The sequence below is a fragment of the Hydra viridissima genome, unplaced genomic scaffold, assembly GCF_058129835.1.
Source record: "Hydra viridissima isolate aposymbiotic clone 2 unplaced genomic scaffold, HvirCarnegie_v1 scaffold_12, whole genome shotgun sequence".
Classification (NCBI taxonomy): Eukaryota; Metazoa; Cnidaria; class Hydrozoa; order Anthoathecata; family Hydridae; genus Hydra; species Hydra viridissima.
The window spans coordinates 15,195,735-15,209,726 of NW_028324311.1; the positions used below are offsets into that span (position 1 = coordinate 15,195,735).

Sequence of the window (13,992 nt, forward strand, 5' to 3'; positions counted from 1 at the left end):
AAGCTCTGAAAATTTTAGTCAAATTCAAAGTTACATTTCTAGTAAAATCTATTTTTAAAAATGGTGCGAATTAACATAAAGTTGAATTTTTGTCGAAACGGAGCATGAAATACTCCATTTCTCTTAAAAGCGCGATTACGTACGTAAAGTGGTATTTGTAGATAATTAATAACCTACAAATAAACTCGGTCGTCATGACTAGGGGCAAACCAAATTCACGGCAAAAGAAAAAAGAAAAATCATAATAAGCAAAGCAACAAATTCCGCTATCTTATTAAGACTTCTTAGGGCCTGTTTGTATGGACAAGGGCTAGCCCGGAAAATGAGTCAGTTTTATAATTGCGTTTATATGAATTTTTTGCCGAAAAAAAAAATGATATCGAGGTCAGCCTGGCTTTTTCTAGCAGGGCTGGCCTCTTTATCGGTAAAATAATAACTTTAAAGACAAAAAAAACACATTGCATTTAAACAATACGTTTAACTGATATTATAACACAAATAATGCTTCTTAAAGGGCCTAATTGTATTACACAAGCTTCACTAATTTAAATTTGATAATTTTTTAAATATTATTCTTTTACAAAAACGATAACAATCACTTCAAAAGATGAAACAAGCAAGAGAGAGGCGCCTTAAAAGAAAAAATTGTAGTTGCTGGTTTAAAACCGGCAGAACTGATTTATGGTGGCATAATATAATAACTGGTGTTGCTCCCATTGATGTATGGAAAACAAATTTTAGCCTTTCACGGTTTCTTTTTATGAATTTGGTTTCAGAGTTAAGCCCTTATTTATCTCCTGACCCTTTTTCGCCTAACTCTAGAGCTTTATCAGCAGATAAAAAAGTAACTATTACTTTATTTTACTTAAAAGATACTGAATCTTTGGTAAATTATAAAAGCAAAACAACTAAAATTTTAAGTACACGGAAGTTGCCAGTTTTATTATTAAATTTTATATTTTACGCGGAAGCTTTCAAATTTAAAAAATGTAAGAATTTGTACGCATGCGTACAAATTTATATAAGAAATTAACCAGCCCGTTTGCCGAGATCTCGGCAACAAAAATTGAGATCTCGCCATCTGGGCTAGTTCGTTTATTCATATAAACGCAAAATAAAATTAAGTTAAAATATTGATGACGTCGATATCTCGGCAAACGGGCTGGCTCGGCAAACGAGCCAGCCCGCTTTCATGTAAACAGGCCCTTAATAATGCGGTTTTTCGTTGTTGTGCTTTTTGTGTTTTTTTTTTTTTTTTTTTGCTGTGAATTTGGTTGGTCCCCAGTCATGAGTCTATTCACCTGATTGTAAGATGTTTTTTACTTTTAAAGTATTATGGTTCTTCGTTAACAAACAAAAAACTTTTTTTTTGCAACAAGAAAAGTTTTAGCAGAAAGTTGGGAATAATTTTTAGAAAAGAGGATTTTTTTTTTAAAAAGAATTTGAAAATCGCAATTCTTAAACTCGTCTTTAAAATTAGTAACTTTTTACATCTTTATTATCCTTATTATTAATATTAAAAATATTTATGTTTTATTAATAAATTAGCACTGCTATAATTGATCTGTTTTAAACATATATCACTAAACAACTGATAAACAGTTTCACAAAATACGTAAGTCTTCCAGTTCACGCAGTTCATATAAAAATCGTCTTTTACCTTTTTTAGACTTTTGAAAGAAAAAAAACCACTAAGTTCATATAGTTCTTGTTAAAAACATTTTTTTTTACGTTTTTAAAAAGGAAAAAAAACAAACTCCAAAGCAAAAAACGTCTACAATAAAAAAAAAACTTTTGTATATTTTGGATTTTCTTTAATTACGTCCATTGTAAAAATATCCTTTTGAAATCCAGCAATCTACTATCAATTTTTTTTCCTTACGTAACTTAATAAAATATTTCTGCTTGTTCATTGCTCGCATCCTTGACTTTTATTATTTAGATATTATAATATCTAAATAAAAAAAAGTCATAAAATATCATTTTATCAACATTAAAATTTGAGCTTTAGCAAAGTATCAAAGTCGTGTTTGGATCAATTGATCCAACTTAGGGCTTCTTGCGTTAAAACCGGCAAAAACACAATTTGTAAAACGCAATCCGAGTTCTTTTTTCAATTATGGTGATTGTGTTTGATTTCGAAGTGAGCGAGACAAGCCTTTCATAAAACGTCACAAAGATTAACATACTCTGCTTCTAAAGAATATTGGTGAAGGGAAAAAAGTTCATCATACCGAAAAATTTTAATTTTATAAGGTGCGATTGAACTCTGTTGTTCAATTTCATATTGTACGTCTAAAATTTTTTCTGCGCACAATCTTTAATAAAATCTGATGCAAGACTCTAGTCGTTTACAAAGTTCCGGTGCGTTTATCAGGTTATCAGATTTTTTTAATTTCCATGAACTGATTTTTGTCCATACTTTGAGGCAGCCTGTTTACTATCATTTACATGTTAATGTAATCGAGTTGATTTTAAATTGTTGACGAGTTTATGTAGAATATTAACGAGTTTATGTAGAATGTAAAGGAGAACTAATTATGCTTACTTTGGGGATTTATAATCTTTTATTTGCAATTTTATTAAAAATAAAAAAGTGATCAGTATATTACTTTTTCTCTTTTATGATGAGAACAAAATGTTCTCGGTTATAAATTATTTAAGAGGATTTTTTTTTTTTTTTTTGAAGCTAATGCCGTGTCACATCGTGGCCGCTGAAACAGGAAATCCCAGGGAGGCCACTGCTTTTTTTTCTCGGCAAGCATTGTTTACAAACGGATACAATTTTTGTAAAATTGTCGTTTAAAACAAGAAATACCCAAATTTCCTCGCTTTCCAAAATTATTTGGCAAATTTACTTTGTTTTTATTGTAGGGAGAGAAACATTAAAAAAAAAGATAAAACTGTTGATAAGAGATGATGAGACATTTTTTTGAAAATTGTTTTTACAAATCTTCGAAATGTTTTTATTTCTTCTGTTACCATTTTTTTTTATGACTTACCTTTTAGGTCGTTTTTTTTTATGATTTGTGTATTAAACATTTTACGTACATAAATCTCTCTGTACCTAATGTTATATCATTAACTACCGCAAAATGGTGAGTGTTATTTTGTATTTATTCTTAAAATGATCCATCACTAGCCATCCTACCAAATTTTATTAAAAGATGATAGAATGTTTTGCACAAAACCGAAGGTTATCAAAGAAAGAATATTTTATACTTTGTAAAAATTTTTCTTCGAGCTGAAATAAAAAATTAAAACTTATCACCTTAGTATAGCTCTACTTTATAGAAAAAATGGTCACTTATGACTCGACAGAATAAATTCTCAGAAAAAATCATTTTTCAAATCAAATTCTCGCAAGTTTTTGATTACATTTTGAACTTAAAATTTTTGCGTTTTAGCCAATACAGCATTTTTTTTCTTGTCTAGACAGTTTTTCACTTTTCTTTTCAAAAAAGAATTTGAAATATGTTGGAAGTTTCTTCGTCAACCGTAGTTTCGTCCTATCGAAGAGTTTTTTTCATTTATGACTATAAAATGTCCTTACAGGAATACCAATTTTCCTCAATAAATCCTCATTTTCTGAGCGAAAGATTTCTTTGTTTATCTTTAACGAAATCTTAGTAAAAAATTTTTTAAGAAACTGAATTCTTGAAGGAAGATCACGTCATTGGTAACGGCCCCTAAGACTGTTAAGTTATTGTAGTAATTATATTTCGATCGTCAATTGCAATAACTATTTATCAACAATTAATTATATATCAATCATTAATTATTACAATTCCACATTAAGAGGTTTTGATCAAAATAAAAAAAGTATTTATCTATGTATCTATATATATATATATATATATATATATATATATATATATATATATATATATATATATATATATATAAGAATGAAAATGATAATTGTAATATCAATTACGTCTGCAATTCGTTTTAATGTTGTTGTTGACTCGCTGGTTGCCTAAGATGAAATAGCCAATATTGACATTGCTTTTTATCAAAAATAATTATTTAAACTGAGTTGTTTTTTTTGCTGAAATTTTGTAAGTAAATAAAATCTCATTAACACATCCACAAGATCGAGAGAATCTTGTACAACGCAAGAAAAGGAAATAATATGAGGTTAACTTGTTTGCATTGCAGTCGGGTGTGACTTCGTCATGCTAAGGCGGCTTCGTGTAACGTCGGAAAATGATGGCTGAAGCAATTGCAGTTCTCATTGTTTAATCAAACACGATTAAACTTTACAAACATTTTGTAAAACAAAAAATCGAGACGTTTTGGTCATCTCAGCATGCTCCCATCTTTAGTTGTTCTTTCGTGATCAAGGATATGTTGGGATGGAAGACACCGCATTTTGTTCTTCAATTATGTAATTTGAATACAGGATATAGAATCAACTTTTTTTTGAAGAAATTTTTTTAAGTAGGTAAAAAATGCAAAAAAAAAGTTTTATTAAAAACAGAATTTAACGTTCATCCTTTTTGTTTATGACTTTCAATGTGCAAGTTTTTAAATGATGTAGTTACTCGTATTAAGTTTTACCGAACGTTACGAAGCCATATAGTTCATTTTTTGTTTTAGCACCTTGTTTTGATATTTTAACTCTAGAAATAAAAAAAAAAAAAAAGCTATACATTTGCACATTGCTACATGGTAACTTTTTCTTTCTACTTTTAATGTTTGCTTTTTTTTTATTTTTTTATTTTTTAGTTACAAACTTTTTGAGAGGTTTTCAAGTTTAACCCATAAATAAATTGGTTGCTAACGCAATTTTTGTGTCGTGAAGCAAAAAAACTTTTTCAGCGAGTTTAAATGAACAGCATTTAACGTAAACTGCTCATGAACCTGCCACTCAGTTTGGATAAAATTTTGAAAAATTATTGCTTTTTGTTAGACAAACTGGTGTAAAGGAAACTTTGATTTAAATTTTTATATCAATGACCAACAATTTATCTTGCCTTTTTTGTTCGGCTGTTTTTGCGTAAAACTCGCTGTAAACTCTAGGTAAAGAAAAGCTACATATCGACTATTTCTTTATAACTTTATTGACCTTCGAGTTATATTCAACAATATTTCAGCTATTTACTAAAAAGCATTACAAATTGGATTATTTTCATTCTGGTTTCGAAAAAGATCGATTAGCATAGTTCACATTTTGAATGGCTTTTTTGAAGTTCTTAAATTAGCGAAACAAAATCAAATTTCAAAAAATTGAAAGTTCGCATCTGTTGTTTGATTGTTTCTATTTACAAGCGCATTTAAAATCTTAAGTTTGTACTTTTTTCTTTAGAGAACTCTGCCAGTAATTACTGGCCGGTGCTCTGCGTGCCATAATTAAGTGCAACAAAAGGTTGCGCAAACGATCGGCGAAAGTCATTTTTATGAAATAACGCAACGAACGTCTCTTGAATATTATGAAATGACTGAACGTAAAAATATTTTCAAATGAATGTTATTCTCTGATATTTTTGTTCTCAGAACCGGTAACCGGTAAAATAATATTTTTGTATTTGATTGCTGTATATAATAGTTTTGCTTATGATTTTTTATCATTTTACCAGTTTCTTTTAGGAAAGTACTAAAACACCGTTTGGTAAAAAGAAATTCCACAAAGTTCATAAAATGCACTGCTTTGATACCATGAGTTGCTTTGAATCAACTGATACTAGTGGTTCGGATACAGACAGTTTTGAAGATTGCACTTATTGGGCAAAAGAAAAGAAGATTCCATCAAAAGAGATGGAGAGAACCGAAATCAAAATCGAGAATCATGATCTGAAGTTTAAAAAAAACAAGTTACCCGGAAGTTTATCTGTGCCCTTATTTACGAATTTCGAAAAACAACTATCACCCAACTCTGACATACTCTATACAAATTTTGATCGCAAGCTATCTTTAAGTGCCAACGACTTATTTGAGAGCCAGCGTATCAATGACGACCGAATTTGTAAAACATTGACTCCAATTATGAATAGGAAAAATAAAAAGTTTTCATTTTTGACAGGAAATAAAACTGAACTGGTTAATCAAGAAGCACCCATAAAGTTGTCTCGTTCAAACCCAAGTATATTTAGAAAACCGATTGATATTACATCGTCAAAAGAGTACAGAGATATTTACGCAAGCAACGTGCGCTTGTACAGCGTCGTTATCGCAAAAGTAAGTTTGAATTTAGACAAAACTTTTTTTTTTTACAACTTGTTTTTTTCTAAAAAAAAACAAAAAAAAAACAGAATTTACTCTTCATTAGCCATTTACAGAAAATTTCGATAAACCGAGAATCTGCTTGTTACAATGGTTATTGTTGGTTCAGGGACCTTGGACCTTAAAGTCCAAAGCGTTCTCATGTTGTAAACCACTTAAATTTTAGTATCTAGGAAAACTTATTTCCGTTCGGGGAAATATTTATTTAGGTATACATCCGTTGGGGATTGTTAGTCGTTTGGGGGGGGGGGGGGGGTTGGGGGGATGGGAAGTTGGAGAACAATATTTTTAGGTACATGTTTTGGGAAATCCTCACCAAGACACGAGAAAATGAGCGAGTGTGTGTATCAGGAGTGTGGTCACTTTGCTTAAACTTTTATATTTATCATTATTATGATTTTTTTTTATAAATTATGTTTGGCGCTAAAAAATGAACGAAACTTGAAAATAATTTAAGATATACAAACAAATTATTTTTTTTTTGTGTATGAAATTTTTAGCAAATGGCTTCTTTGAGTCAGGTTGGCCGTGAAATGGATGATATACGCAGAAATAAAATCAGACAAAAAGCCCTAAACGGTCAAGATACTGTTGACAAAAGAAAAGCAAGTTCATTAAAAAATGTTTTGACTTCACCTACATCATCAAATACTCCTCCCATAAATACCGCTATAAGATTAACCAAATGTAAAAAAGAGTACCCACAAAGCGACACATCCTCTAAAGAAATTCTAACAAAGGCTACAAGTGAGGTATTGCAAATAAAACAACCCAGCGATGACCTTTGTAAAACTAATGAAATCGATGGCTGTGATTTGCTAAAACCATCAAATGCTGTTTTAAAAAATGACTTCCAACACAACCGTTACAATCGAGTATGTTTGTTTTGGATCATAATGTTTATCTTTTAAGTGACTCATAACTTTTTTGCTGCTTTTGTTGATAAGAAACTAATAATTTTGAATGAAATATTATTATGAACTATTATTATGGATTTAACAATTCTATTACAGGAAAACGAGATAAAAGCATCGAAAAGTGGAACCTCAAGATTCAAAGCTGCAGCTGACAGGACAGAATATCTACGTAAATGTCTAGAATCATTTGATGATACTGTGACTTTGGCAAATACATTCTTAGCTAAAGTTAAGTCACAAAATACGCCAGAATGACATAATGAGAATTTAAATTTAAATGCTGGCTGATGGAAAAAAAATCGATAGAAAAAAACCCTACATACGGTAACTTTACTTAGATATTAATATGCATTTACAAGAATTTAATATACACACATATTTATAAAGCAAGATTACTTTAATAAAGGTGCTAAAACTATGGAGATAAATATAATATTACAGAGGTAAATAGGATAGTTATGGGCTTGACCATTTCCAGCCCAAGTTATTTAATTTCGAGAATTTTGTTTTAGTTATTTTTTTATACAACTTTATCTAGAAAACATGTTATAATGTTTAATTAAACGAAATTGCAGAGGGCCATCTTTGATAGACAACTTTCTTTTTTCTTAACGATCCGGATTATAAAACAGCTTACAATTTTAAAAAAAACAAAAAAACAACAACAACAAAAAAAAAACAAATGAAAACAATTGTTTTTTTGTTGCTTTTTTATTTTTAAGTGTAATTTATCAATTATTTTGGCATCTTAGCAAAAACAATAACAAATGATTTTAGTAAATGGGGGCCTTGAAAATACAGGTAAAAGTTACTCGTGCATAAATCTGTAAAGTTGGCATTAATATAATTGGCTCAGCAGTTTCTTATACTGCATTTTCATAATCTGGAGTTCAGAAAGATTGCATTTCTGGACAAAACTTTTTTGGTTTCTTTATGATCAGTGAGATCCGATTAATTGATTTGTATGGATCCAAACAACTAGTATTGCATGCACAGTTTTTAGTTCGTGCAAAACGGTTTCTTTGGCTGACAAAACTCTTAGTAGACTTTCAATTACTGAGTAATCCGCAATGAAGCTTCCGTATGAAACATAAAACTGAGTTTTTATAAAACGCATATGAAATTTTTTTCTGAAATGTTTTCATATTTTAGTTCAATATCCAAAATACATTACCATTAATGTCATTCAAATACATCGATACTTGATTTTTAACATTCAGTTTGGTATTTTAATGATAATACCTGATACATTTGCTACAATTCCAGAATATCAATGTCGATTCGTGCTACTATTACTACAGGTACCTAGCGCTAACCAGTGCGATTGAGACTCCTGTTTGCATAATTCGACTTATGAAAGTAATGCTTGTAATTTCTGATTCAACATTTGGATCCAGGAACTTTGATTTAAACTTTCAATGTGCTGAAAGATTAATTTTGGCTTCAAAAATGAAAATGACAAGAAAAATCATTTAAGCTTACCTTATTTATAAAAATATTTTTGACCCATAAACTTTATAGATATTTTTGACCCGTAAACTTTATAAATATTTTTGACCCGTAAACTTTAGAAATATTTTTGACCCGTAAACTTTATAATATTTTTGAGCCATAAACCTAATTTAACTCTTGGACTATAAACTGTAAAGTGAATTACTTTTCAATTATTTTTTCATTTTTAAAAACCATACTTTGGCAAAAATGCCGATAAAAAAAAGAAAAACGAAATGTTTAGAGCAATATGATTAACGCGATTGACGTGATCAACGCGAAATAACTGCACAGTAGGGAAGGAAAGCTCTTCTGTACAAATAACATGCAAATCTAATAAGGAACTCAAATAACTTTTGATTGATTCAACCCAATTAAACTGAAGTGGCTAAAAAACTAAAATTATTTGTGCACCACTAAGATTATTTGAGTATCAATAAGACTATTTGTGAACCACTAGGACTGTTTGTGCGCTGCTGCATCAACATTACAATCCCGTGATGTCAAACCATAAAATGTCTACATTAAATTCCTTCCTCAAAAAAGGATATTTAGGGTAATGTGGGGCATAATAAGATAGAAGGTGGGAGGTGGAATGGGATGAGAATAAAATGAGACAAGTCCTATTTATCATGATGCCAAATACACATTTCTTCGTTTTTAAAATTTTTAAAATTTTTAAAAGTACATCTTAATAATACCATTCACTTATAAGAAAAAAAGACTCTGAAACGAAGAATGTAAAAAAGAAAGGCAATATTTTCATGCCTCGGCTTTATAACAGTTATGAATTTTGAAGGACAATTGATATATTTTTGATTTTCCATTTTTGACCACATAATGCGTAAAAAAAGCAATTTTGATACCAAGATGTTGCGGAGGCTAAATGAGACCATTCTGTTTTTATTTATATTGCCAATATCTACTATGTTTATTTAATATAAATATCTACTATGTTTATTTAATATAAATACCTAATAATTTCTATGTTCATTTTTTATCTAACATAAAAACTTGTCAAACAAACTGTTTACCTAATATCTTTATATTTTATCTGTTGTATTGTTGTACTTCTGTTTTATCTTTTTTATTTTTGTACTTCTGTTTTAAACACGATATAGATGTGAATGTACCAAGTGGATTTGAAAATCTACAGGTATAAATAAAAAAATTTGTTGTGTCTATAGCTGTAAAATGCTTCTTTTTTTTCTTTTTAATTTTTCTTTTAAATTCCCCATATCAAATCTGAGATTGTTGCAGTAAACTATTTAGCTACTCAACTCTCTGAAACCCCACTCCCATTCCCACCTTTTCATAATTGATTGGATATGCAAACTATATATGTATGATTTTATCAATTCTTATTGTTAAAACAATATAAATGCTGAGTTAAAGGTATTTTTTTTAACACTTTTGCACTTTCGCCTCCCCCCCCCCCGCCCCGTATCTTTTATTGTAGGTTATGAAAGATGGTTTTTTAAAACAATGATAATTGGTATCCGTTTTGTTTTTTGATTAACGCAAAGTGTTTTGATTACACTGACTTACAGAAAAATTAAATACCTACTAAAACACTAATACTCACCATTTTCTCAACATTGGGAACTCAACAAAATGCTGCATATTCGTGTTTTACTATGTTTTTAAAAATTTTTTATATAATAATTTTTTATTGAACATGCACATCATGTAAATCACTCACCAGTTTTTATGGTTTTTAAGAACCGGTATTACTGGTTTTATTCTTTAAATTGCTTTGTTTTTGTTTTTGAAGAAGAGTTTAAACAGAAATTTGAAACAGATTAGCACAAAGAAAGGAAGAAGTTCTATCTGAAACGCTGATTAAATTCTTAAAAAGTTCAGGGATAGCGACGCCTGGTTTGAACTCGGACAAATTAGGTCGTGTAGCTATATGTAAATCTGTAAAATTTATTACAGAAAAAGGAAAACTTTGTGTTTCCTCTGCAACAAGGTGGTGAAAGTGGTATAGCAGTAGCAATTATTTGTTCTATGAATGTGAATGGACAATTTGGTCCACCAATAAAAATATTTTAAGAGAAAATGAATGAAACTAGAGCTCATAAAGCATGCTACCACTGGATTACAACTGAGCTTTTTATAGATTATACGAAGAATTTTCGCAAAGCACGCAATACCTTTTACTGAAAAACAGACTCTTAACTGTGGATGAGCACAAAACTCATATAAAGAATATTAATTTATTGGACGTAAAAAAAAAAAAAAAATGGAGCTGTAATTAAAACATTACCACATCATACTTCTCCTTACAGCGACTTGCAGCGACCTCTCAGAAGTTGCAACAATCTGAAAGATTTTGTTCTGCACTTTTTGATCCTTTTCTGAATATACACCTAAAGGGATCGAAGAAACTTGAAATCCATGATCTTGTGCATGTGTAGTTATTGTGGAACAGGTGGGATTTTTAGCCACATCTGTCAATGAACTTTCTGAACAGGAGAAAAGACGAAGTGGAAGACGGAGTTTTGCAGATAGGTAAAAAGAGAGTTTTAAAGAGTAAAAATAGAAAAAGAAGAAGTAATTTTTTTTTCGATAAACAGAAGTAAGAATTAAACAGAAGTCAGAAAAAATAGTTATTTAAGTAAACGGAAGTTTTGGCGGTTTTAAGTTAATAATAAGAAGAAGTAAAAGAAGAAGTAAAAGAAGAAGAAGTAAAAGAAGAAGAAGAAAAAGAAGAAGAAGAAAAAGAAGAAGAAGAAGAGATATTCCTTTAAAAAAGCAGAATAAAAAGAGGAGTAATTGATAAAAAAAACAGTATTGAACACTACAAGTAGAGTTTCCAAACCAAACTATCCCCAAACTTTACCTTTTCCAAACCAAACTATAACCAAACCTAGCCCTTTCCTAACCCAGTAATTCTTGGACCATCAACATCAATCCCAACCTCTTCATAACCTTCCACATAACCCTAGGTCTTATACCTACTTCATCCATCTATAACCTTAATAACCTCAGATAAAACATTTTGTATAAAAAACGGCGCCATCAGAAAACCATTTCGAGAAAAGTAACAACCAAAAGTTGCAAAAATCTTCATAAAGCAATGAAAAAGAAATTCGTGGCATAAGAAGTTCATAAGAAATCTTTGAAACTTTATTTAGACTTTGAAACTTTATTTAGAAGACTGTGGCCGAATGTTGTGTAAGATAAGTATTTAGATTCGATAGAATTCACCTCCAACCATTTTAAAAAGAAAATATAATGTAATAGAGAAAAATCTGCTGCATAATACATTGCCTGATGTGAGGGTCGAACTCACGACCTTCAGATTATGAGACTGACGCGCTAACCAACTGCGCCAATCAGGCTATATCTATCACACAATTACTAAATTATATATTTTAAAATATTTAAAAACCGTCGTGTTTAGAAATGATTTCGTTCCAAATGTAACTTGACAAAAAATTATTCTTACTATTGACACTAAAATTATGAAAAACATAAATTTTTTTTTGATCTGTATTAGAAATCAATGAACATTTTAATACTGGTTAAGAAAATCATATTTATTTCGTTATATTCAAAAAAAAAAAAGTTGTGCACCGAAGACAACGGAATCTTCTAAAACCTTTGTACATTAAACAGTGCTGAGTCATCAAAATGTAAATAACAAATGTATGAGTTGCAATAAACTTAAGGTTCAAATATTTATCTGTATCAGAATTATGCATTTCTGGCGTAATTCTTCAATTAATTTTACAGCTCGTTCAGCACAAATATTTGTACGCTGTGTTCTTACAATGGAACTGTCAATTTTCCAGTTGCAAAGCACTTTTTGGCTTTGGGGAAATTTAATTCTGAAATACCATCATTCTCTGGAGAATCTCTTTGAAAATTTGGTTGGAAACCCAGGCTTCCTAAAATGCATTTGAGATGAAAGCGCATGGTATTTCTAATGATATTTTCCGTTGCGGAATGAGAAAATCCACAAAAAAAAGCGTATCTAACACGTGAATTCCATCTGGCATTGTGAGGTGATGGTAATTTATTCCACTACGGGATATACATCTGTTTCTTTAAAAAAAAAACGAAATGCTCTACATAATTGGTACGAATATTTGAAGTCATCTTTCCAACCTCGATTTTGAACAGTTTGCATTTTAGTTTCTGTCTTGTAGGAACTGCTGCAAGTCATCGTATTGTTTTATCACATCGTCTAAAAATTCATAGTTGAAAGTTGTTGAAGAAGTGTGGCTGAAGAAGTTGGATTAAAGTCTAACACATGCTTCTGGATTCTGTCAAGTATGGGATGTTGACATGCAAGGTACTAAGCCTTATGAAATCCTCTTTTCACAGTTTCAGCTTGTAGTTTCACAACAACTTCATTGATTCTTCCTGTATTAACTGTTGTTGTGTCACATATTAACTGTTGTTATGATCATTTTTAAGTTCTTCCACTCGTCAAATTTATTCAACAGCCTTTATAGTGGATTAAAAATATCCTATGATGATCCTTGTCACATTTTACCATACCTAATATCAATTCTCTTCCAAGTGAACTCTACAAGCATTGCACTTACTATTCGATTACTAAGCGATTTTATTACAATTGAAATGAATCTAGTACACATTTTCCACTTTCATTATCACTTTCTTCTGATAAAGGTGTTGCCTCAGAAAATATTTTTTCACCATCTCATATTGATGATCTGTCATTTATATCGTTGACAATGATAGTGTTTAGTGTAGCTTGTGATGCTGATTTTCGGACTCGCTTAGAGGGATTGATGGACAATCGTGAAGCAACTTTGCTTGAAGCATATCAGAATTTACCTTGTGATTCCACTTTTAAGTTGTATAGTAGTTTATCTTCCTAGTACAGCCAATTTCCGTTTGTTTTGGTTTTATCAAATATATTTTCTAATTAAACTTGGAATGAATTCTTTTTCTTCTTTCTATTATTATCGTTCGCTTCAGTTAATCTACAAACTTTAAATTCTATTGTCTACTTTGATAAAGTTGGAAAGCTAAATTTGCCCCAGAGAAAAATAAGTCAGTCAGTTATCATTAAAATTCTTTTTTTCGTATCTTTCGCTGTTTCCAAAAGCTGATGGCGACCAATGTTGTCTCTCTTTTAGGGAAGTTGAGTAAGAGTAAGAGAACACAGTGTTTCAATTATAGGTATATCTCGTGTTCGTGTTGAATCTCGTTTGTGTGTTGAATCTCGTCTTCCTGTTGAGCCCCTAATTCTGCGTTTTTATTAATAAGTTCACTTGATTTACAATAAGCCATTACAATAGTAGTCTTGTACTACAAGACATGAAAATAGAGCAAAATATACATAATAAGTCATAAAGCATATAGAAACATGTTATATATA

The 13,992-nt window shown here is 30.3% G+C and overlaps 1 protein-coding gene and 1 non-coding gene across 5 annotated transcripts; one reads left to right on the forward strand and one right to left on the reverse strand.

The window, feature by feature from the left end:
• The first annotated feature begins 1,242 nt into the window (after nucleotides 1-1,242).
• On the forward strand, nucleotides 1,243-8,865 carry LOC149881475 (uncharacterized). Of its 4 annotated transcripts, none has more exons than XM_090068918.1 (4): nucleotides 1,243-1,307; nucleotides 5,593-6,180; nucleotides 6,726-7,100; nucleotides 7,239-8,865. In XM_090068918.1, the coding sequence occupies exons 2-4, from the start codon at nucleotides 5,644-5,646 to the stop codon at nucleotides 7,395-7,397; spliced, it is 1,071 nt and encodes a 356-aa protein (XP_089925044.1). In that variant the 5' UTR covers nucleotides 1,243-1,307; nucleotides 5,593-5,643; the 3' UTR covers nucleotides 7,398-8,865. The 4 variants fall into 4 exon arrangements, with proteins under 4 accessions (XP_089925044.1, XP_089925043.1, XP_089925045.1 ...); XM_090068917.1 differs by having other exon boundaries at nucleotides 1,287-1,307; nucleotides 5,583-6,180; XM_090068919.1 differs by lacking the exon at nucleotides 1,243-1,307 and adding an exon at nucleotides 5,310-5,511.
• A 3,041-nt stretch (nucleotides 8,866-11,906) lies between these two features.
• On the reverse strand, nucleotides 11,907-11,980 carry Trnam-cau (transfer RNA methionine (anticodon CAU)). Its single transcript has one exon. It is a non-coding gene; the product is annotated as a tRNA-Met (tRNA).
• Between the last annotated feature and the right edge of the window lie 2,012 nt (nucleotides 11,981-13,992).

Excerpts from the sequence above, each read along its gene's own strand:
- LOC149881475 (XM_090068918.1), top strand. The coding sequence starts at position 5,644 with ATGCACTGCTTTGATACCATGAGTTGCTTTGAATCAACTGATACTAGT. Across the intron at positions 6,181-6,725 it reads ACAGCGTCGTTATCGCAAAA|CAAATGGCTTCTTTGAGTCA; the intron begins GTAAGTTTGAAT and ends TGAAATTTTTAG. Across the intron at positions 7,101-7,238 it reads AACACAACCGTTACAATCGA|GAAAACGAGATAAAAGCATC; the intron begins GTATGTTTGTTT and ends ATTCTATTACAG.